General features: G+C 39.8%; 1 protein-coding gene across 1 annotated transcript in view; it reads right to left on the bottom strand.

The window, feature by feature from the left end:
* Nucleotides 1-24952, bottom strand: part of POU6F2 (POU class 6 homeobox 2) — a 295043-nt gene extending 270091 nt beyond the window's left edge. Inside the window, exon 1 of the mRNA XM_071560682.1 lies at nt 24848-24952. Coding sequence (XP_071416783.1) covers nt 24848-24952 — 105 coding nt within the window. The remainder of the gene's footprint in view (nt 1-24847) is intronic.
* Nucleotides 24953-25182: the final 230 nt, after the last annotated feature.

Genomic DNA, 25182 nt, shown 5'->3' with positions numbered 1-25182 from the left:
ATCCACATTCTCTGAATTCCATGGAGGAACTGAGCACTTCAGCATCATTGACCTCTGCTTGAATAGGCCTTATACATACAAACTGACACTGCAACCAATTCCTAACCAGTTCTAATGTTACAGGAACCACTGCAACTTACAAACACAAATCCACACTAGTAGAAGGCAACTTGTTTGGACCACTGATGACTCCTTACTGGAACAACCCTCCTCCCTTCCCTGCTTTCACATACATAGTCCAATGGGACAAGTCCCAAGAGAAGAAACTTTCCATCATTGCTCAGCAGTCACAGTAGCTCATGGCAGAAAGGTCTGATCTGGCTACATTTCTACCAGGTATAAGCTTCTTAAACAGCATGGAAGTTTTTCCTTCTCTACATTCTACCCACTGCTCTGGGGAAAAAAAAATCAAGTATCTAAGTAAACCATCATCTTGAATATATAAATTAAGTATATACATTCTTTATAAACAGGACTTTTAATAGCACATTTAAATTATAACTTGCACTTTTGCAGCATCCCCATGGAGTTAATTTTAAAACTGATTGAATGAAATAATGCCACTAAGACTACAGAATTTCTCACACACACCTCTACACTGACTTATCTAGTTTTAATGTCTAGGACTTACACAGTTGCAAACTACAGCTACTTAAATGACAACTATTGTTCCCTGCATGATATTTGGTGAAATAAATGCTGAAGTGTAAAATCCATTAGTGCCACATATACTATACACTGCATTTGCAAAGGCTTAGTTCAGGGGGAATGGAAATTCCTCACCACAGATAAATACAGCTTTTAAAAGGGTTTATTATTATTATTATTACTTTCTTCCAATAAAATATCTGGTTTTTTTCTAACATCTCTATCTGCTGGTATTTTGAAACTCAATGAAATACCTCAAGGCAAGTACTTGCTCACTATTTCCTGTTGGAACAGCTCAAAAATGTTCTTTGTGTTATTTGAAGCAAGCAGCAAAAATGGCAACACAGGGGTGACTTCACTTCCTTGAGGGAAGAGACATTCCAACATATATTTAATATATATTTATATGCTGTATCATTAAAAAGGTATCCCAAAGAGATCAACAGGCACTGATAAGTACTTGTTATTGAAAAAGGCACATTAAATAAGAAGAGTGTGCTTGAAAGTGCAGTGGAGCAGAATGAGAGGTGAGGTCCTACCTCTGGCTCCCACTGAACCCCCAGCTCCAAACCAGGACAGCAGTCCTGGCTTTTCTCATCAGTTTAGCTGCTTACAGACTGTAGTGGCTGCTGAGCATGTGCAAACCAAACCAAGCAGTAGGAGAAACTACAGCAAATTCTGTTTCTCTGTGGTCTTTTCCAGGAAGTTCAGAAACCAATTGTGCCACCATGTGCCATAAAATAATGTTGTCCTGGGTTTCTGCCACTCCTGGAAACTGAACAAACACTAATTTGGATGAGGAGAGATTTCTTTAGGCAATGTTTCATTTGCTCTGTGATCCTCAGCCGAGAGAGAATCGCACCAATTATACTGAGTGCAAACACATTACAAAGAAACATCCTGTGCATTAAAGAAAGTAAAATATTCTTCATGTATTTATGAATGAACTATCCTGCCTTTGAAGTAACATTCAAGTACAGAGAACAAAAGTAGTTTAAGTAAAGCTATACTCTCATTCACACTCTGTAAAACTGTGATTACCTCTTTTTCCCTTCGTGAAATAAACTAGTACTCCTCTAAAATCAATTTGCAAGTGCTGCAGGTTACAAAAAAAACCAACAAACCTCCCCCTCCAGTAAAATCATTCAGAGCAAGCCCACCTGGACAAAAGGCCCAGTTTCCCTACTGCTTTGTGCTAGGGTGCAAAAAACTCTTGTCTGCTACATTAGTGAGAAATAACAACTTCAGAGAGTCAGACACATGCTGAAATGTTTCAGCTGAAATCAAACTCTGAGAAATTTTTAAATGTTTTCAACACATCAGCATGAAGCATCGACCTAGTTGGAATCACTTAGATCTACAGCAAATGCACTGATTGTTTTCACAGCATGCTTTTCTCCTTCAAGCTGCAACAGGCAGACTGGCAACTGCTGTTCAGAAAGGTTTTCAGCCCCCTGCCTTGGTCTGCTGTGGCCCATGACACGATCAATAGCAGGGTTAGAAGACAGAGGAAGCTAAGGAAAGATTATGAAAATGAGGAGAGTGATAGAATTGCCTTACAGGATTTGTTCTCTCTCTCACCTTGAGTCTTTTCTGCTGCAGAAAGGATGGAGAACCACCCCAATTCTTTCACCAAACCGAGACAGAGATGACGGGGAGACTACATGGCATGAGTGCAGACAGCACTGAGCACACTTAGGAACATTCTGCTCAACACATAGAGGAGAAAGAAGATCTTGCCAGCAGATGTCTTTCTCTTGGTCTGGGTGGGATGGAGATACCTCTAAAGAAAACCTCTCTCTCATTTATCAGTATAATTAGCATGCATGGTGAGAAAAGTTCATGGCAAAAAAATTTGAGTATTCTCCTTTAATCATTTTGCCTCAACCCTGGCTGTGCTATCTGCAGGCATCTCTGCTCCAGCCCTTCTGATAGTACCCATGATCTCTGGAACAAGTCCTGCTGCCTTTGAACTGGCGCATAATGGGAGAGCACTTCAGACACCAGTCCTGCTTAATATGCCACTGCACAGGACACTGGCTGCCATGTTATAAAGACCTTAATGGCTTTCAGTTGTTCAGGCACCACATTATTAAAGAATTTTTATAGTAAGGCTAACAATTTTAATACAGTACCACTCTTGTTAGAGTCATTATGATGGAAAATGTGATTTTAAGTCCATTACTGTTGATACCATGCTGTTCTCCTACTCTATCCCATCACCAGTTTATGAAGATACCTAGCTAGCACTTACTGGAGTAGTCTGACAAGAGGTGGAAAGAAACAGTTCAAAGGGAATCAGAGAAGGCCCAGTTTATGCCACCGTCTGTTTGGTTTTTTTTCAGTTATGCACAGAGGAATCCCAGGAGAAAAGCATATTTGGACATTAATAGGATGCAGCAGACAGAATGTTATTGGGATGCAGTCAATCCACATTCATATTTTAATATGATAAAAAGATAGGAAATGGACATGAATTTTATACAGTTTTCTTAAGTGTTCTACAGCATAAGCAAACTATTAACTGCAAGTCACACAGGTTCAGGGCAACACTCCAGCGAGGACAAGGCTCTCTAGACCCATGGCATGGGCTTATGTACACACCACCCACAGCAATAAAGGAATTAACCCCACTGCAGAACTCTTGTTTACAAATCATTATAGCATCATTATTTGTGCAAGCATTACTTTCTATAATTCTTTGTGCCCAAACAGAAAACTCTCCCTGGTCAGGTGCAGAGGAAAACACAAGCTACCAGTCACTAAAGAATGAGCCCTCCGATATCCATCCTCGCATTTGGCCTGGTTTCATCATCTCAAGGATGATATTAGCAGGAGCTCCCAGAGAGCAGCTTAGTGGAAGGAAACAGCAGAATGGGTTGAAGAGGGCTTTTATTTTCTGTTGAAAGCCTTTTAATAAAGTGGTGTTAGGAGAGATGACATGGGGAGCACTAAGAGGTTGCACCAGGGATCCTACCACAGCACAGGAAGGCACAGCCCAAGGGTGAGCACAGCAAGCACCCACCTGGCACAAGAGGTGGCTGGGCCAAGCACCAATCATAGAATCGATTGGGTTGGAAAAGACATCTGAGATCATCAAGTCCAACCCTTGGTCCAACTCCAGTCCATTTACCAGATCATGGCACTCAGTGCCACGGCCAAGCTCAGTTTAAAAACCTCCAGGGATGGGGAATCCACCTCCTCTCTGGGCAGCCCATTCCAATGTCTGAGCACTCTCTCTGCAAAGAATTTCTTTCTGCTCTCCAACTTCAATTTCCCCTGGCAGAGCTTGAGCCCGTGCCCCCTTGTCCTATTGCTGAGTGCCTGGGAGAAGAGACCAAACCCCACCTGGCCAGAACTTCCCTTCAGGTAGTTCCAGACAGTGCTGAGGTCACCTCTGAACCTCCTCTTCTCCAGGCTAAACACCCCCAGCTCCCTCAGCCTCTCCCCACAGCACTTGTGCTCCCGTCCCTTCTCCAGCCTCCTTGCTCTTCTCTGGACCAAGGGTAAGCATTTGCCAGCCTGGCACTCCACAGGCACACACAGGGCCTCCTGCGGTAGCCACATCCCAGCAGGGGCTGGCAGCCCCTCCCCATCTTACAGCACTGACCAGAGTCCCTCCTCTTCTTCCACAATAACCCAGCAAACAGCATTTCACCTGCCCCAACAGTACCCCTTGGATCCACTTCCCAATATCTCTGGTCAGTAAAATATACTCGGGTGTTGCCCTTCCCAGACCTGCACACTTTCTGCTCCCAGCCTGGAAAGCTTCAGCCAGGGTTTCCCCTGAGGACCCTGCTACACCCTGCTATGAAGGGTGCCAGTTCACAAAATTAGTTACAGGAAAACAGTCAGAAAGTTTGCTTTCTTTTTTCTAAATATGAGACAAAAAGCAACATCTGGCTGAAAGAGGCTGTCTGCACTTTAAGAGGTTCATAACAGGAGACAAAAGAAATGTATTTATTCAGACCCATGAAGTCAAGGGCTTTTCTTTTGGAAAGGGAGCTCCCTACAGATGAGTCTGTCACTTGACAGTATCATCCATAATCAGGCAACATGATTGGTATTTGTGTCATACTGCCATCCAAGGTTTCAATTCATCTCACCTCAGTGTAAGACAGAAGTTTCTCTCACTTGCACTGAGTTGCTTGGGCTTGGGGCAGAAGAGTCTGTCTTGTTTCTTTTGTTCATCTTGGCAGCAACCATCTTTTAAACATGCCCTGTAACATGTGGGTGATAGAGTCAAACTGAACCTTTTGGTTAGATGGATTTTTGCTAAGGTTTGGAGACCTTTGGGAACCAATAGAAAAATCCCTGAGAACTTGTAATCATTATCAGCTGACAATTAAACATGTGTGCATTTACTCCAACTTTATCCTGCTAACTTTCACACTCAAAACACAGAGCTCTCTAAAAGGTGTGGAACTTAACCTCATGTGAGGGACACCTACAAAGTCTGCATGGACTGGGTCTTCCACTTAACCCCTCAAAGTGACGCACAAAAGTATTTAATTAAAGAAAAGACTCTTTTTGCACAACAATTAATTTCAGCTTCAAGAACTAAGGTTGTTCATTTTTAACTTAGATAATTTTAGGATTCTTTAAACATTTGGTATTTGTTGCTGCTGTATTACTGTGAACCCTAACAAGCCAAGCTTTAGAAAAACCAACACCTTTCATTTCACACCATAACTTTGCCTAAAAGAACAGTAAAACATGTTACAACAGCCATTGCTGATGGCTGGCAAAAAATTACTGTAACACCCCAGGCTTGGCTCACGAGTTCACCAAAGGTGTTTTACCTTAAGAAAGCACAAGGGTCCCAAAACCCACCTGAGGGATTTGCTAAAAGGGGCTTTCAGTTCTGTTCTACCTCGAGGCCACACATGGGAGAAACTCCACAACACTTCTCGGGGGTAAAAATAACACAACTTTACTGGCAAACTTTGGAAAATAAGGAACCTGGCTAAAGTTTAAAACAAGCATTCAATCAACAAAAAGCACTTCACAAAGCATGGACTTAGCAAATTCCAACCCATCCAGGCTGAAGTTACCCAAATAGCAAGGAAATGAACTTAGGAGGAGAGGAAGAGGGAGAGTATTTATGCACATATACTAAAGGATTCCTTACTGTGAAGAATGAGACAACCAGAGCTTAAGACAAACCAGCAATTCTCAAGTCATGAGAGCTCAGTTTCTGGCTCTCCAAAGGGACATGATTTTCGGACACAAAAAATCTGGCAAAGTTCTGAAATTTATGGTCAAAAGGAGGTTCAGAACACTTGACCAAACAAGAGACCTCCATTTACTGACCATTTCCTTACATTTTCTGGCAGAAATCACTATGAAGTGATTGTATTTTATTACAAAGTAACATTTAAGGGGAAAAAACTCTCCAAAAGTTGAAATCTTTCCAAGATGCTTTTCCCTTCCCAAGGAGTTACATGACCATCAGTACTTGTTCTGTGAAAAATTCTAATTTCATGGTATTTTTAAAAACGTTCTTTGAGGGAAACACATGTCCTCACATACCAGATGATTCAGAAAAAAAATCCAAAAAATAATTCACATGAGGAAAAAATCTGTTTTGACTATTTAATATAAATGAGCTCTGCCAAAAGACGTATCCTCCTCTGATAGAGGACAGTTGGAGCATTTCCTCAACTTTGGTACATTATTCTTTTTAGCAAGCCAAAATTGCACCCTTTGTCATTTGCAACTTACAATTAATTCGCAAGACTTAACCTCCAGGTAGAATTTTAGAAAAGCTTTTTAAGAAATTGTGTGATTTTAATTGCTATATAATGAAAGGCTCAATTCATATCTCCTAAATTAAGAGCTACAAGATTTCAATAAAATTTTCCATTGTAGGTCTCAGAATTTGCCTTCTTTTATTGTACTTAAAAACAAAACAGGCTTTTGAGTGACTGCCTCAGATTTTGGCACATAATTTTTAAAATGCCTTTGTCAGAGAAGTTTTATGCTATATGAGAAATTAAGCATCAGGGGAGACACAGACACACATTTAAAAGTGTAACCAGGAGGAAGAAACCTATAGACTGACAAGTAGAATATTCCTAAAACATGCAAGTACATCTGGAAAACTGAAAAATCTTCCAAAGTTTCCCTAAATGATGTAGACTGAGGTTCTGTTAGGCATTTCTTCCATTAAAATATGTAATTGTACAAGGTGTAGCATCCCTCCAGTTATCAAAACATGCTGCAGTTTTATCTTGGTCTGCAAATCTAACAATTTAAAAATTAATTAGGTCTCTCATTTTTGAGATACTTGTAATGATTGAAATGTAGGAATGCCTGTAACAGTTTAAAATCCTTTCAGGTAACATTAACTCTACATTAATTCCTCAAAACTGGGATAAGTGTTAATTCCCATTTGTACAGAAACAGTCTTTTTATCAGATGAAAATTACTAACTTCTGAGGAGAAATTAAAAGCACCAAAATGTGCCAAATCTGATCTCAAAAGAAGTATTTCTCTCTTCAGAGGAACTGAATCAACATAAGGTCCAATTACATAATACTGAAGTAAGGGTTGTAAGCATCCTGAAGTCTGTGTGTCTGGAGACACATACAACCAGTATCTGATATGAACACATACTGAGGGACTGGCCTGGAGCTGTGTCAGGGCAGGGACAGCACCCAGGGAATGGCCTGGAGCTGTGTCAGGGCAGGGACAGCACCCAGGGAATGGCCTGGAGCTGTGTCAGGGCAGGGACAGCCCCCAGGGAATGGCTGGAGCTGTGTCAGGGCAGGGACAGCCCCCAGGGAATGGCTGGAGCTGTGTCAGGGCAGGGACAGCCCCCAGGGAATGGCTGGAGCTGTGTCAGGGCAGGGACAGCACCCAGGGAATGACCAGGAGCTGTGTCAGGGCAGGGACAGCACCCAGGGAATGGCCTGGAGCTGTGTCAGGGCAGGGTCAGGTTGGATCTCAGGAAAAGGCTCTTCCCCCAGAGGGTGGTGGGCACTGACCAGGCTCCCCAGGGCAGTGGGCACAGCCCCAAGGCTGCCAGAGCTCCAGGAGAGTTTGGATGATGCTCTGGGGCACAGGGTGTGACTCTGGGGATGGGGCTGTGCAGGGCTGAGGGTTGAACTCCATGACCCTTGTGGGTCCCTTCCAGCTCAGCATATTCTGGAATTGTGTGACTCTGTGATATCTTTTTGATTGCATAGGTTGTACAACAGAAGCAGATAAAGAAGTTCAGTAAAAATGAACACTTCACTTGTGCCTATTCCTATATAGTATTTCTCTTTAAGCTAATCAGATGACATTTGGACAGCTCAGCATTAACTGCAAAAGTATAATAAAGTCAGTAAGGACAACTGCCTACCTACAGCCCAGGGAGGAGGAAGGGAAGACTTCTGTGGGAGATTGCTGCCATAGTACAAGTATCAGAGGGTCCTGATGTACATACTCCAAGAAAATGTGTGTAGTGATACTAAAGTATTACATAAAACAAAAAATACTGTATTGAATAATGCCATGAATGAGGTATTTAATTAAAAAGCATCTTGTGTTGAAAGTTCTTGTCACTCTTGAAGCAGTAAATGGCGACAGTAAAATGTAGGTACTGCCAGGAAATAAAAGGGAAGAATAAAAAAAGATTTGTCCTTGGAAGATGGGGTTCTTAAACCACTGAGAATGAGCATTTAGGTTTCGGAGCAGTTGTTTGGTTGTTTTTTTTCTCAATTTCCTTCATGGTACATTGGGTATTAGTCAATATATAGCTTTTGGAATTTAGAAATTTTTCCTTAATCTCTATTCATCAGGATCATTCACAGCAGATTTGGAATTGTTCTGTCTTCAGTACAGACTTTGTGTACCTGTAACTACCATAAATTCTTCAAGCCATATCAGTTAATGAAACAATCCCTGTTGACTTCAGTAAAGCCAGGACTTTCATCCTTTTTCCACAGACATTTGTAAACAAGTGTAACAGATTTTGAGCTTGACACTACAGTAAAGTTAGATAATTGCTCTGTGTTTTATTTAAAGAGGTAACCTTCCATTATGGCATTCCTTATACAGCAAGAACAGGGGTTTCTGCTTCTACTTCTCTGCAGTCAGTTCATACTTGTTAAGAGCTTACACATTATATCTATCAAGCTAAAAAGAGCAGAGCTTTGGAACATGGGAGGACTCAAGTAAACAAAAACAGTCTCTCATAAGCAAAGAAGTTTTCTCAACTGCAGAGACAGAACTCTGCTAAAATACTGGGGGTTTTTTTACCCTGGGACATGTTCAAAACACATTGAATCTTGCCACAAACTCCAATAGATTTTTGGATTAGGCTCTAATTAGTATTTACACTTGGTCTGACTGTGATCACTGTCTCATGATAAAGGTTTGTTTAGCAATATCAATAGTGGCACATTTAGCAACAGAATCAGAAGGTTCTGCATTAAAGTCAATGGGACTACAGCATTTTACGTTCTAGGTCTGTCACCTTTGGCACAGGATTGAAGTGGGCTATTTTGTCAGCTTCTCTAGAAAACAGCAAATACAGAATGAATGCATTCTTATTGTGAACTATGAAGTGAGCCCAGTACCCCTGAACTCCATCTCCTGATGCAGTTACCTACCGGTACATGAAACTGCAGCTGCAAAGGAAGGACAGCCAGAGACCAAGAGGTTTGGTGGCAGAAGAAGCAAATCCTATTTGAATGCCTCATTTATATAATCTCAGGCAGGGAAGGTTCTGGAAGGGTGGGCAGTACGAGGCTTCCTATTGGTCGAGGGACATGCAAATGAAGGATCAATAGACCAATAGGGTAAAGGGGTGGAACATTACAACGAACAATGATAGAATGAGGATAACAACCAATCAGAGAATGGGGATAAGAAACAATGAGGATTCAGAACTTCAACCAATGGGGAGAAATGGTGGGAAAGAAACCCTAGGGGATTATGGGAAGAAGAAACTTGGATAGGGAATGACTAAGGGAAAATACAATAGGGAAGACACGTTTGTGACGTACTTTTATTCCGTTACATCCTTGTAGACCCAGTGTAAAATATCAGTTTTAGGGGCATTTTGTAGAGTCTTCATCCTCATAGACCCAACGTTTGTAATACTATTGCCATTTCACAAAACCTGGGTCTGCTCCCACAGTTACCCACCCAAAGTGGGGGTGCAATACTGGGAAAATACTTGAAAAAGGACAATCTCCAAGACTGGAAAGGGCATGTTGTAGAAAGCCAGAAGTAAGGAAGATAATAAGTGTTTCAGAAGCTAAACACTACCCCATGCTTCTAAGCACACAGTAACATCTGTGATCTATTCTCCAGATGACAAACACAGTGAAAAACTGAGCTATGCTTTTTCACCTTTTGGCCTTTCAGAGGATGATGGGAATCTCCCACAGAGCACTGCTGATACCCTGCCCAACCTTCACACTGGAGCTGGTGAGATCCTTTGGACGCCCCTGGACAACATATTCAGTACTTCTGTAAACACACTGACATGGAAAACTGCCAGGCTCGAATACTTATGTTTCCATTTCATCTTACAGGTTAGTGAAGGGCTCAGAAGCAAAAGGAGGTTGCAATGTAAAACACTTATATGTAACTACATTAAAGAGAGATTCATAGAATCACAGAACATGGTGAGTTGGAAGGGTCCCATCAAGATCATCAAGTCCAACTCCTGGCCCTGTACAGGACATTCCAAAAATCACACCATGTGCCTGGAAGTGCTGTCCAATCTTTGACCTCTGTTAGGCTTGGAACTGTGACCACTGCCCTGGGGACCCTCTTCCAGAGCCCAACCAGCCTCTGGGTGAAGAACCTCTTCCTGATATCCAACCTAAACCTCCCCTGGCACAGCTTCCTGCTGTTCCCTCGAGTCCTGTCACCCGTCATGAAAGTGAAGAGGTCAGTACCCGCCCCTCCGCTTCCTCTCATGAGGATAATGAAGACTGAGATGAGGTCTCTCCTTCAGCCTCCAGGCTGAACAGACCAGTGCCCCCAACTGCTTCTCATACAACTTCCCCTCCAGACCCTTCCCCATCCTCGTGGCCCTCCTTTGGACACTCTCCAATAACTTAGTGTTTTTGTGTATTGTGGGGCCCAAAACTGCACACACTATTCAAGGTCAGACATAATATTCAAGCATAAACCCCTTTGATGTGGAGAGCAAAAAAGCAGTGGTAGTGAATGGTAATTGTAGTAAGGCCAACGCACTTTCTGTTGAGAAGAAAGCTTGTTAACAATACTGTAATACAACACTTGATGCAGCACAGCAAAGCACAGATTCTCAAAATAATTCACTTTTTGCATGACTGTCATTCTCTTTAGCCTAACAGGAATTTTGCAAGTGGTAGTATAAAAGCCAGGGCTTGAGGATGAATCTGGCTTTCCCGTCTTTGCAGCTTAAATGTCAAAACCCTCATCAGGCTGTTGGGAAAAAGAACCCAATATGAAAAAGATTAAACCCATACCTTTGTATGCACTGGCAGAATAATTATTTCTTTGTTCCTCCTTTTAAAAACAGCTTTCAAAACTCTCTATTAATGTTTTTTTTTCATCTTCCATGTATCTTTGCTCTTTGAAGAAAAGTTTTCCATCTATGAAAAAAACTGTTGGTTTGTTGGCTGGTCCAAAGCAGAAAGACACAGAACAAGAAACAAATCATCTTTTAGAAAACCAAGTTCAAACAAAATCATTAACTCCCATTGAGGGAGGGATTGATCCCACAGCCAGCAACACCTCAGCCAACAGAACAGCTCTGGATGTAAGTCACTTTTTGAGACGGCGTCGCAGACTTGTTCTTGGTTTTGTAACTTTTATCTCAAACATTGTGGGCCCCAATTTGCCACCAGACAATGTGGCCAATAGTTAAGTGATAACAATGCAATTAAGAGGGTTAACATAAATGGTGGAATAGCTGAAAGTTTTGCAAAGATTGAGGCAAAACTGCAGTGATGGGATTGAGCCTTGGTTTGCTGCTTGCCTCAGTTCTTGCTGACCCCTCCCACAAGAATGCTTTGCTGATGCCTCCTACAACGGGCCCCTGCACTTGTATCTGAGCAGGTGCTGAATGCATGAAGGTAAAGAGAAAGAATATAACTTGGAGGTAGTTTTATTATCCTCAGTCTTTTTGCACACACCTGTTCCACACAGCTCTCTGCCACAGCCTGATCCTGGCTACTAGTCCTACTCTTTTGACCTTTCTGAGTCCTTATTACAATTAGTTCAATCTATAAAACTATCACAAACCTTCTCTAACTGCCATGCCCTTCTTCCACGCTGCATCTTCTGCTTTCTTCTAATCTTACCACCCCACCTGTTTCATACATCCATGTTGACAGTTACTCCTTCCTCTCTGCACATCACTCTGGTTTGTGACTAGTTCCCTATTCCCAGCTCCATCTCAGCATGCTCTCACTAAACCATACATGAGATACAGTCACAATTGTACATAAGGCTGAAGAGAAGCTAAGTAAGTTTCAGAAAATTACCCCCCCCCGTCAGAGGTAAAACTGGTGTAGTGTAGTACAGGAATTAAAGTTGCTCCACATTGCTGATAGTAGTAATTATATCTGTTCAAATAATAATCCAATGCTGTTTCTCCATAGGAACCTGCAGCTTTAATTTTGCTGTAAAGGGACTGTATCACACACTTGAAGAGGAAAAAAAAGGGCACTTTTGTTTGCAATGCTTCCATTTTTAACTAATTGAGGCAGTGCAGATTAAGAGCCAAGTCTCATCTATTTTGGGGTCTTAATGTGTCTGCTTTGTACAAAGACTGGTGTCAATATATATCTAAAAATCCAGATGACAGTCACTGTTCTACCAAAACTACTGGGTAAGTTGATAGGTTTTGCCTGGTGAAAATAGTAATGGCAAGATTTCTGGGAAATTTTTCATTCAAAATGAAAAATCAGCTATGTTAGAACCTTTAACCCTACCATTCATGTGAAAGAGGAATAAAAGGCCACATGTTTTAGTCTGACATTTCATAAGATAGTTTGAGTGTTTTAGTCAAAGTTAGGTTTTCTTTGAAAATTATCTTTTTTAATCTTCTAAAATCATGCAAATATAACAATCATACTTCCCCTCCAATTCAAAATCTGGAATTTGGTCCAAAATAAATATATACACACAGTATATACATGTGTGCATATGTAGACAAGCATTCATAAGCTCCCTGCAATTTCTAGGGAGCAAAATAACACTATATGTAGGTTAGAATATTCAGAAAGAAGTCACACTACAGAAACCTAATGTGCAGTTGTTACATAAACAATATGGTTGTTTATGTAATTAAAGGTTAATTATTGTATATATTTACAAGAAAAACAAAGCACGTGAATAATGTTGCTTAACAGCACAAATAATGTTTTCAACATTTTATGTGTGTAGCTTCACATGTTTTAAAGCACTGAGACATTTGCCAGTGGCATTTGCTGGCAGCAATTTCTGAGCAGCAAGGGCACCTGGGTCTCTGTGTCTGGCTCCATCCCTAACCAGGTCCAGTTGGTTCTTTCCTCTCAGCTTGCCCACAGACAGGGCAGGTCCTCTTCCCCACTGTTCCTCATAGTCCCCAAGGTCTCTTGGACCCTCTTCCCTCCAGCTCCTACTTCTCCTCTCCATCCTTCACCACTCTCTAGTCATGGCTGACCACTTGTGTATTCATTGTTTAAACCTGTATCTTTTATGTTCCCCAGCCCTTGTCGTGTCTTCCTTTGGATCACACCTTCTGCCTCCTCCATCTCCCCCTGAAGAGTCACCCAGTCCATGGCACAGGAAGGGGTCCCTAGTGCCACCTTTGCCCCTTCCCACAACAGGCCCACTCAGAAGGTGGATTTTCAAGGAGGGACAGAAATAACCTGATATTCCTAAACAAGGTGAGAAGATCCAGCCTTAACCTGATGCAGTGAATAGCGCAAAGATAATGTGGAATGGCACTGCTGGAGTTTTCCAGGAAGTACTTCAACAAACACCTCTCAGATGTGACTCAGATAAGTTGATCCTGTCTATGGGCAGATGACTTTCTCAGGTCTCTTTCACACCTTTATTTTCTTTGAATCTTCGGGGGATGTAGCTGTTTAGAGTTGCCAAGTAAACATGTGCCAACTACACTTCTCAAAGGCTTGGAATACAGTCAGGGATGGGTGGATTGTCACAGGATACACAGAGAGACATCTCAAGTTCAATCCTCCTACTCCTCATCAAATTCAGAGTTTTGCCCTAATCATGACATATTTTTTTAAATAGGCAAAACTGCCCCATATTTTCCTAACTTCCTTGGGAACCACTGAAGTATTTTAGCTGAAATTGCCTTCAAAAGTGTTCAGGAAGAGTTAGCCAACCAGGTGGAAACACTAACAGCAGCAGCAAAGGTCTTAAAATAGGAAATACTGGGCTACTTCAATTATAGAAGGTTCTACAAGCCCTGCCAATATTTTTCCCTTAGGCTCTCACAAAATGGGGAAGCAAAGAGAGAAATATCTCACAACTTCACAGAATCCCTTAAGCCTCCTACCTTCCCATTTAAAAGGGATTATGAAATAAAATGGAGTAGGAAGCTTCCCAAAATTTCAAAGAAAACTCTTGGGTCAACCCCCAAATTGCTATTTTAATATTTTTCTCCATGTCTGACTAAATTTTTAAGATATTCCCCATTAGCATAACTCTCCTTCTTTTTTAGCTTTTCTCTTCTTTTTGCTGTTTTTATTCACCCTTTGACTTGGAGTTGAAGAATTCAACCAGCAATATAAAGTATATAGAGAGGGCATTTAATTGAAATTAATTCCTATGAATTTCATTTACTTTCTTTTTCACTGATCCAGGTGTACCAACTGAATAATGCTCCAGAAACACAGATCTTTGCTAAATGACAGTGAGCAACACTGAGGCTCAAGGGGTAAAAATGGAGAAAAAAAGGAGAAAAATAGATTAAGTCTTTTGTTTTCAGAATACTCATTTAAAACCAGATTGATTGAGAAGGCACCTCTGACTACTCTGGTTTGAGTGGTGCTCACTTGTCAGCAAAGGTACAGATGGAGGCCCATAAACCAGGGTTTGGACCTTTCACCATGTCTGTTAATGGATATCTATTTGGAGCTAAATAAGGCTTACTCCTTTCTCTCTTCCCCCAGTCTGCTTTCTGCCTATCCCTTTTCCATTTGCATCTGAAAAAAGTGGAAATGCCAGTCCATCAATCTGGAACCCCTCCCTAATTACATCCTGGGTCTCATGATGTACCAGTTGTGGAAATAGAAAAGAACTTTGAACTACACATAAATAAATTAGTCTTATATGTACTTTACAGCTGGTCTGTATTTGCAGATGGTATGAAGAGGTCTTGGTATAAAGTAGCATCAGGCTACATAACCAGGGGCTGAGAGTCTCAAAAAAGGAAAATAACCAAACACTAAAAAAATGAAAAAAAACCAGATATTTTTAATGAAATTTTGCCTTTCAGGTTCTAATTTCAGTCTTGTTTTTCAAAAATCAAGGGAAATAACATGACACTTTTTACAGTTTGCCTTGCAGGACTGATTGGGAAAAGAAACAAAAAGATTAATTTGGATAGAATGTAATTATTATCAGTCAAGATGGAGCACATTGGGTTTGATTTTACTGTTCTTTTGCTTTCTGTGCCTTCTTTCTGGGTAGCTTGGGAATCCCTAATTAATCCAACATTGTAGGCTACACTAGTAGATTTGCTCATGTAAGGGCTTCTGAATCTGATGGAACAAGCTTAAAGGCTGCTGGTGATCATGTTTGTCCAAATGTAACCCTGTTTACCTCCACAGATGTACTTCTGATGAATCCTGGTAAATAAGGATCCAAAAGAGACCCCAAGAATGCATTCCCAGCACCCTCATGTTAAACATCTGTTGGACGTTTGGTGTGATTTTATCTTCCTAGGGAAATATGAGGCTACTTTGCAGCTTTTCTTTTTTAATTCAGAATGCAACTGAAATTTACCTGCATACCCTGATGGTCATTGTATCAGAAATGAATGACATCAGGATACCAATGAGGCAAAAAAGTTCCAAATTAAAAGCACAGATCTTTGTACAGTTCTTAATTCAATAAAATGCTGTGGTGCTTCATGGCCAGAAGGAAATATGCCCTCCGCAGCATCTGTTTCTTTTGTGTCCTTCATGAGAGTCAAAGGGTACTTTACAATCCAATCCAATGCTGGATATAACCTTTTAAATAAATAAACCATGGTTTAAGGATTTAGAAAGCACTAGATCAAAGAATGTAATCTTTGAGATCTAATAACTACAGTGATGGGTCTAGCATAAGGACATGAGCAGAATAGAAGAAAGGCTTGCTGGATATCCACAGTGCCTCTTGGGTTAAAATCCATTACAGAGTCACTCTAAATCCCTAGTTGGAGGGCAACCCTAAATTGCTCTTCTTGCTAAAATCTAGCATGAACTTAAAAAACAAAAAAGCCCATTATATTTAGGGGAAGAAACTCCAATCTTCAGCCCCTTTTTTGTTGTTTGACTATTCAATATCCAGCTCTTATTTTCCAAACACCTGCCAATTTCAACTGCAGCTTCCAGGTTTTTGACTACACCCCTCAAAACACAAACAGACACATCCCAGACTTCTACTCTCCAGGAGAACTGGCTTATTTTTTTTCCCACCTCTACATGTCTATTTGAAACCAGGGGAGATAAAAGCCTTTAGCATTACATTGTCTAATACACAATATGGTGCTCATGTGAGCTTTCCCACTAAGTGGGGGGAATACTTGTGGATATGCTCAAATGGTTCCATGCTCACCCTTCAAATAAGCAAGAGCACTAAAACAAACCAACAGATAACTGTGTTCAGAGCTGTTGCAGGCCCTTCACGAGCTGTTTCGGAGTACTTCAGTTTGTCTTCTGTCAGGCTTTTTGCTCACCAAGTTGCACACCTAAGGTTTTCTTGCCTGCTTTGGTGAAAAGCTGGAGCAGGTGATGAGTACTGCACCCAGACTTTGGGACAAATCTTGTTATCTTTCTTTTATTTCCCACCATGGACATTACAACACACAAGCCATCACTTCTGCCTACTACTCCACCAGCATCTTGTCAAATCTGGCTGCAAGATTAAGCTTCCCCAATTCTGAATCCAATATTGCAACCCTAAGGACATAAGAATCAAGCTGGAACATTCTGGGTTCTGGGGTTGTTTTTTCCCTCTTAATGGACAAAATTGTTTCTACTCCAAGATCACAGTTTGCCCTGACTATAATGATAAATCACCATGACTGACACTAAACAAAATGAGCTTGATGTTTTCTGCTCTATTCTTCCACATTAGAAGCCACTTCTACATTTGCCACAACTTTCAACCTGTCCTCCAAACAGTAGGATGTTCTTGTTTGCAGATGTTATTTTTGCTTTGTATAATCCATTTGAAGAATGTGAAGCACATTTTGTACACAGAAAGGGATGGGTGCAGTGAAGGCAGGGGAAGACTCAATGACCAGGAATGCTGTCATAGCTGTTTTCTCCTAGAGCAGCATAATTCTCCTTTATTCCAGATTATTTTACTTCACTGGAACAGAGTCCTGCCTAACAAAGCTGGAGGGAAGTCCAGGATTCTGGAAGCATTCAGCACTTGGCAGCATCTGGTTCTAGTACCAACAGTCATCATGACAGTATCCCAGAAACACCAGACTTAACCATTGTCAGAATTATTTGCATCTTTAGCCCTTTTTAAAAATTATTTTTAAAGGTGGATTTGGCAACAATCAGGCACAGTTCTCCATTGCCATAATTAAAAAACCCAAAACAATCACAGACTTCATTGTGATATACTATGAAAAAAGCTGCTGCCAGTTTGCATTGATGGGAGACAATATGATTCACAAACTTGAAACAAGGACACGAAACATTCTGGTCTTCAATACTGTTGCTTTAGTCTTAGTCTATCCTGAAAATTTATATTTAGTCATTCATTTTCTCAAAAAAAGATGACTTCCAGATATGGGCTAAAGCCATCAGCTCTTTATTCTGGTAAAACTTCATTGCACTTGAAACAGGAGAAAAGCTCAAGTGAAAACTGAGTTAGAGCTCCACAAGTTGGCTCAGCAAGTGGAAAAGCAGTTAGGGATGTAAACAGTTTAGAGAAAAGTACAACATTCCAATACAAAAGTATCACTTTTAATATGTCTAACAGCAGCTGTTGTGTAATACTATTAAAATAACTTTCACTAAAATGTTCAGAAAAACCTCATGCTCTGTTATTTTCTATTTCTTGAAACTCATTTCCATAGCAGGGGGCAGCCAAAAAAACACTTTTGTCTTTTACTGTTGTCCCTGTAATATTTCCTTTTTGGAAGTGCCATTACACAGCTGGATTGTGTCTTCTAAACATACACGAGTCTGAGGTCCTTGAAAACACTAGAAACTTGTAAAATAAATATCACTTTATGGAATCAGTGACTGAAATAGAAGGAAGTTCTACTTTAACGTTGGTTGTTTTTTTATCTTTTGCCTCAGATCCTATTTCCCTTTACAAGGCCCTTCCCCACTGGTGTATTCAGAGCCCCATCCTGGAAAGTTACCTATGGGAATAGATCATATTTAGCAAGTAGTTTAGTTAATACTCACTGGAAATATCACAGGGCCAAAATTACCCTCCCAAGTGTGATTTTGCAGCACTGCTTATCAAATGATTGGATTTCTTTTACAATGAGGTGGCACAGGAAAGCCAAGACAAGACCTGTGTGTTTTGACAAGAACAGCCAGCAGAGTCCCACCCTGTAAATCCTCAATCACAGGTGCAAAGGGCATGGGACAGCAGGCAGCAAGATCCACTGATGAGGCTCAGAGATTTTTTCAGCTTCAAGCATATGCACCAGTACTGGTGACATCAGTTGCTATTTTTCATGGGAGTCAAAGGAAGATTATGCATAAGTTTTTTGGACCTAGTTTTGCTGTAATATGATATGGCATGTATAAATATAGATAGAAAAACAGGCTTATTAGTAACTACAAAATCTATTCTAAACAGCTTAAGAACATTTAATTCATATACTTCACCATGTAGGGATTGTTTGGGATAGATATTTTTGCATCTCCTGCCTCTCTACTCACCCTTCTTTTTATTAAACTTTCTCTCACTACCACTTTTAAGAATGGCTAGAAATTTAAAACTGTCTCTTGATGTTCAAATTTTTCTTTTGATCTAACAGTTAGATAAGGCTCTCCTATGGAACAGTCAACAGAGAATCAGCAGCAAATATCAACAACTAGTACTTCTCTTTTGAAGAGAAAGTACTACCCATCACATCAGTTTCAAAGACAACGTTAAAACAAAACCCCTGAAGCCAGTCCATTTACCTGCAGTCCTGATATCCTCCAGAAGTGAGTGTTCAACACCCTTGAGTTCCACCTTTAATCCTAATAGTCAGTTCTAATTATAAAACAGTTTGCATAATAATGACATAGGTAACATTTCAGCCAGACTTTGCTATGTTTATCAGCAATAGCAGTAACTCAATGGGCGAGATCCTGCAAAGTGTTACATGCACAGGAATCCCGTGGAATTCAGTACCATACTGTGCACGTGAAGATTTAGCAAAAGCAGAATTCTTTTAGAGGCTTGAGTGATTTGCTGACTAACTTTGGAGCACACACTTAAGTCTAGTTAAGTTTAGTGAGAGATAAACACGCACATGTTCTAAGCTGTGTGATCGGAGGTTCTTCCTGCCATTTTTACAATTTCAGAGTAAAAAAATGCATTACAAGCCAACGCTGCTGAACAATGTAAATGACAGGAAAAAAAGAATATTTTGCCACATCCTCATCTAATGGTGAAAGTGCTGTATATAATTTCTCTTTGATTGTCCTTTTATTTTCTTCCATTTGAGTTGCAGTTCAGATCAGAGAAGGAAAAGTCTTGTTACAGCTACAGGTCAGTGCAAGATAAGAGGCTCAGCACCGTCACTTCTATGAACTGCACATAAAAAAATGGCCCAGATTGATATTTAGTTTATCAGTCTAGAATCTAGGAAACATAACAGAGGTACTTGAATGTAAATGCATTGCCAAAAGATAATGATCTACATCACTGGAGGAGTGTCACTTGCCCAGCAATTTAAAGGTCATCTGACATACTTTATTTTTCTCTTACAATTAGAATGCAGTGAATATAAACAGAGTGTAAATCACAGCTTTTTAAAAAAATTATACCTCTAAATTGGCCTGACCCCCAAACTAACAGATGAGACAGCAGAGTAGTACAAAACAGAAAATAATAAAGAAATTCAATAAGGAAAAATTACTAAAGACGTTTTTATAAGGTTGGTTTCACTTAAAACCTAATTTTTGTGTGAAAAGAAGAAAAATCTTTTTAAGCATGAATCTAAATGAAAAAAATATCTTTTGTGTTGTAAAACCAGAAGTCAACAAAAAATGCATTCTTTTGCTGGAATCCAGGCCTACGACCAAAGAATTTACATATATTAAATTAACGAGATCCAAACTTCTCTACAACAAATATTTATACTGTAAAATATTAGAGCCACATTCCTGCATCTCCTTACAATAATAATTCTTAGGGACACAGCATTCTAGAGAGCATATACAACAGCAGGTTTCTGCAAAGATGGAATGCTTCATTATCAGAGTACCAGCTTGTTCATAAATATTAAAAAGTATGTTTTTGAAGTTTTTTCAAACATAATTCTTATTGTTTACATTGTCTCTCTACTATTGAAAACAGCAGCCAGTGTGTACCTGTCCACAAGTCTCTCTGCCACAGTGTTGAACTGCAGAAAACCATTGTTGCTGACTGAAAAGGACCACAATGTCTGTGCTGGACAGACAGACAAGGGGACAAGTGGTCTGACCTTCCTTATGCAAGTGGTCATGCTTACCGTGGTGGCTCTAATTCCTGCTAGAAAGAACAGGATTTGTCCCAGATTGCAGATAAAAGGGCTCAACTCCTTGTTGTCTTGTAAAAGTGGGTCTATAACGGTATGTGGAAGATGGTTCTGTTCTGTTTGTATACATTATAGGCAATCCTTTATATTAGATTAAAGGTGGAAACAGGTATTCCATGACTAAAATACCTTCTCTGCTACTACAAGAAGAATCACTGAGAGATTGCTCAAGACCAACTAACATTACACATGTGATCTTCATTTGGTAAAAATTAAACTCCTGGATGTGTATTAATCTGCATTATAAGACAATACTGACAACAGATGGAACTTCTGAAAAGTGACCCATGAGTTACAGAAAGGCTTCTCTGAAACGTGTATCCCCCTGCTCTATTGTTGTTAATCAAGGGGAAGAACACAAAACAAAAATTTTTTTAATAGGCACATAACTGAAACAGAACAGAAAGATCCACATGGGCTGCAGCAATGTATTGGTTTCAGAGCAGAACCCTCTGTGGGAAGAGTGCACATTTACCCTTGCATAAATAGCTTTTACTACATGGTGAGATCATATGGAGGATACCATTGAATTACAGAAAATAAACACACTTAACTTGTAGAAAGAGAGCCCGAGCATAGCAATAATAACCACAAACCTATGGTTATTTGAAGAAGAACGTTCCCTAATTTGCTTCCCCTCAATGCACAGAGCTGTAATGGAAGCTGCCCCCCTCCCTCTGCCGCTTTGCTGCGTTTGGCAGAGCCAGTGAGCACAGAAATGTGCAGCCAGGCTGGGCCCCGAGGCCGCTGGATCACCATGGCAGGCTGGCCTGGGCTCCCTGGGGACAGCAGAGCCACGAGGGGCTTGGACACACTGACCTGTCTGCATGAGATGAGACACAAACAGGAGGGCTGTAATGCTGATGAACTAACCTGTCACTCACAGGCTCAGGTCTGGGGCGAAAAAAAAATTAAAAAAAAATAGATGGGGAGGAAACAAAAAAAGAAGAGAAAGGTATAGTACCATTTGAGAAAGTAGAGAAATTATAATATAATTGGAGTGATTAGATTACATATTTAATTACCTGCTCATTCAGATGGACTCAGGATATATAAGGAATATGGCATAAAAATCCAGCTAACAGTTTGTCTAAGATCAAAACACAATCGAAGAAATCCTGGCTATTCTGGTTCAGCAAGGAAGGAAGGATGCTACAGACTATTGCTGGCAGGGCTCAGGGTTTCATGCCAAACACTCCAGTTATGAATCAAAATCACAATGAGCAATGAGCTTCTAGATCTTGACACACTAGGCAAGGTGGTTGTTCTTCAGAGTATTTGGCTGTTTTATTGCTTGCTTGGGGGTTGGGGGAAATCCAGAGGGAAGTTTCACAAGCAATTCCACACCCTGGGTGGGTCCAGGTGATGGCCAGGGTTGTAGCCCCATGCCCACCACTGCCAGCATCAGGGGGACCACTGTGGGCTCTGGTGCTTAGGAAGACATGAAAAGCAGGTTTAAAACAAAATAAAAAAAAAAAAAGAGATGGAAAATGCATTTAATGACGACCAAGTACTTGGTGTTGGAAAGGCCTTTAAATCAGTGTGCTCCTGCTATTACATTCGTGTCATACACAGACTGGGGTTTGAACTACAAACAGCTGCCAGTGTTTCTGATCTCCATTGCATCAGAGTTAGACACGTAAAGTTTGGATTTTTAATTAGGCAAGTTCACACCCCATTAGCAGTAAACAAGACTGAACTTAAAGATACATCTGCAGGATTAGTCAAAAAAATTTTCCTTCTCATGGCTGGAGAAAAACAGAAATCTGAAATAAAAGGCCAAATGATAAGCATTTATTTAAGTTTTTGCATTTGGAGATTTGAAAGTTAACAGAGACTTTTAAGAACTTTTTCTAACAGTGTCAGGAAATAAAGGTCTCTTCTCAAAATATGCAACAACCAAATATGCAAATCTTTGTTATTTATCAATACTAAATATAGACTTACAGTAAGAATGATTTTTCTGGTACAGGGTTTGCCTTTAGATAGTTATTTTCTCTGAAATTTCATAAAGTCTATTTCTATTTTTACAGCAATGAATGGTAATTATATTGATTGCTCTGAGGTTCCCAAGTTTTAACTAACTCTTTTATTACACAACTAGAAAATGCAAAATATTTTATCAGAAAAAATTATTGTTAAACTTTCAGTTCTATCTTAATACATAGCTAGTAACAACTGGACAATTAATCAAAACAAAAACATACTTGAAAATTTTGTGGATTTATGAACACATTTGGATGTGCACACTCATCCATATGATAAGTAAATACGCAAACAGAGAGATCTAAATAAAATTTTTGCAACACCTAAGTCAGTAAATTTCAGAATAATAATATCTATAAATTCTGACATAAAACCCCCAAAGAAGTTAGTCACCCAAAACAGCCAAATGCATTTTTCTTTGAAGTCCATGCCCTTGTTACTGATTTTAGGAAATGAAATACACTAACACACAATTTAAACGTAATTCCAGACATTCACAGAACTTTTTCTAATTGATGAAATATGGAATGTTGCACAGAGAAAAAAATAATCCTTCTATCTTTTCTGGCCTCGAAACCAGTTTCTGAGTGCTGGTAAGCTTTAAATATAAATAGTTAACTTACACTTTCCTACATGCCAAAACAAAAGTTAGGTTAAAGAGACATTCATTACAAGCTGTGAGATGTATTGAGGTTTCGGGTACATTTTCTGTCAAGTGTATTTGCTCAAAACCTGCCCATTGTATCTGCCCATTGTATCTTTAAAAATATATCTTTAAGACTGACCAAGTAAAACAAAAAGGTAATTAACACGCTCTAAAATACACATTTTCTCACAATGTAGTACTGGCAAACATGCCCCACTTTTTAGGTATAAGCCAGCCTAATAGAAAGCTGTTAATGTTTGGAGGATTTTTAATAAAAAATGTATCTTCTATTTTTAAAATATTTAAAGCAATAAAAGTCTGTGGTAAACATGGTATTACATATTTGACGTTTTCCGCCCAGAAATGCATTACTGTGTACGATGGTATTAATAAACCATGTGCTTTGAGGGACTTCTGCGCTTTGCCATAATTTAGTTGAAAACAGTGTGTAGAATGCATATTTTTCCACCATCGTAACAACATATAGAAAACAAATACTATGTCATCACCTCAGCTGCATTCGTTCACTATACTGGAAACATATGCAAAAAACCACAAAACTTTTGAGAGTTCAGAAAATACCCTTTAGCAGAGACTGATTTACAAGTCAGTGGTTAATGAGAAAGTGTTGAGCACTTAAAATTTTGTTAGGAAAATAAAAACAGGCACCCTGATCTGACTCCGACTGCATTCATAGGAAAACAGCCCTCCCTGTTCATCAGAACAAAATAATTTCAATTCTTTCCCCACTTCAGGTTATTATTTGAAACAAATGAAAATACAATGATTCTTCTCTCTTCTGGCTAAAGCTCAAGACAGCACGGTTAAAACACACATATAAAAACTACAGACTTATCAGAAATCACAAAACAGAAAGAGAAGGACTCACTGACCCATTTGGAAGACAAAGACGACAAAACGGAAAAGCTCTAAAAATCAGCTTGTGAGGCCTTTGAGAGATATTCTTCTGGCATTTCATCACAGCAGCCCCAGACCAGTTCACTTCCCTGGATACAGGGAGGGAGAACTAAATAGAGCTGTTTATTAAAGCTGTTGTGCTGGATTGCATTAGGAAGCACGAGCAGACCACCTGGACCTTTCAGATTGTGGCAGTGTTTAATTTGCAGGCTGCCCCTCTGCAGCAGCAAACACTACTACATTTACCAAGCTCAATCACACATTATCTGGATTAGGAGCAAAAGAAGAAAAAATAAAATATAATAATAAAAAAGCACCACAGCCTGTAATACAGGAATACAGTTAATATAGATATAATGAACAGCATTAGAAATAGAAAGCAACTCCCCAGCAAACATAACACTTTCACTCCTCAGTTCTTCTACTTCAGCACATTTAAACAAAATAAACCAGCAAATTAATAAATACATTGATTTGGCAAAGCTCAGACTAAATTATAAACAGGGTTTATTAGAAGAAAAGCTTGGTAATTTAGGTTTATCTAGTGATTCCCTGGCCAGATTATTGTGGTTCTTTTGCCTTTCTCACTTTCAGTACTACACTCGCTGGTAGCTGAAGATACAGATAGAAAGATGGTACTGTAAATATGAATTATGTGAATCATATGGTTAGACCCTTGTGAAAAAAAAAATAAAAGGGGAGTTGAGAAATGGCTGACTCCATACCTGACCAATTACAGCTTGCATGGTCCCTGTGTCCTGCTGAGCTGAAAGATCGCAATCCATCATATGTAGTCTTTGAAAAGGAGAATGGGGGTTTCTGGCATGCATCTGTCAATCAACTTCTGCACTCACAACCATCACCAAAAGCAAGGGAAAAAAAGTCAAGCTGCTCCACCAAATAGGATGAAACAGTCATGTGACCTTCAGCACACTCACACACATACATACTTCCATAGAACGTATGAATTTTCTGCAGATATGAAATGACATTGACAAATACCCAATACCAAGTAAATAAAGTGAGACAAACAGCTACGCACTAAAGAAAAAACATTTGC

This window comes from Pithys albifrons, chromosome 7 (assembly GCF_047495875.1).
Source record: "Pithys albifrons albifrons isolate INPA30051 chromosome 7, PitAlb_v1, whole genome shotgun sequence".
In the NCBI taxonomy this organism is placed as follows: domain Eukaryota; kingdom Metazoa; phylum Chordata; class Aves; order Passeriformes; family Thamnophilidae; genus Pithys; species Pithys albifrons.
Note: the sequence above shows the minus strand (reverse complement) of the source record. Positions and strands in the feature narration are given on the sequence as shown.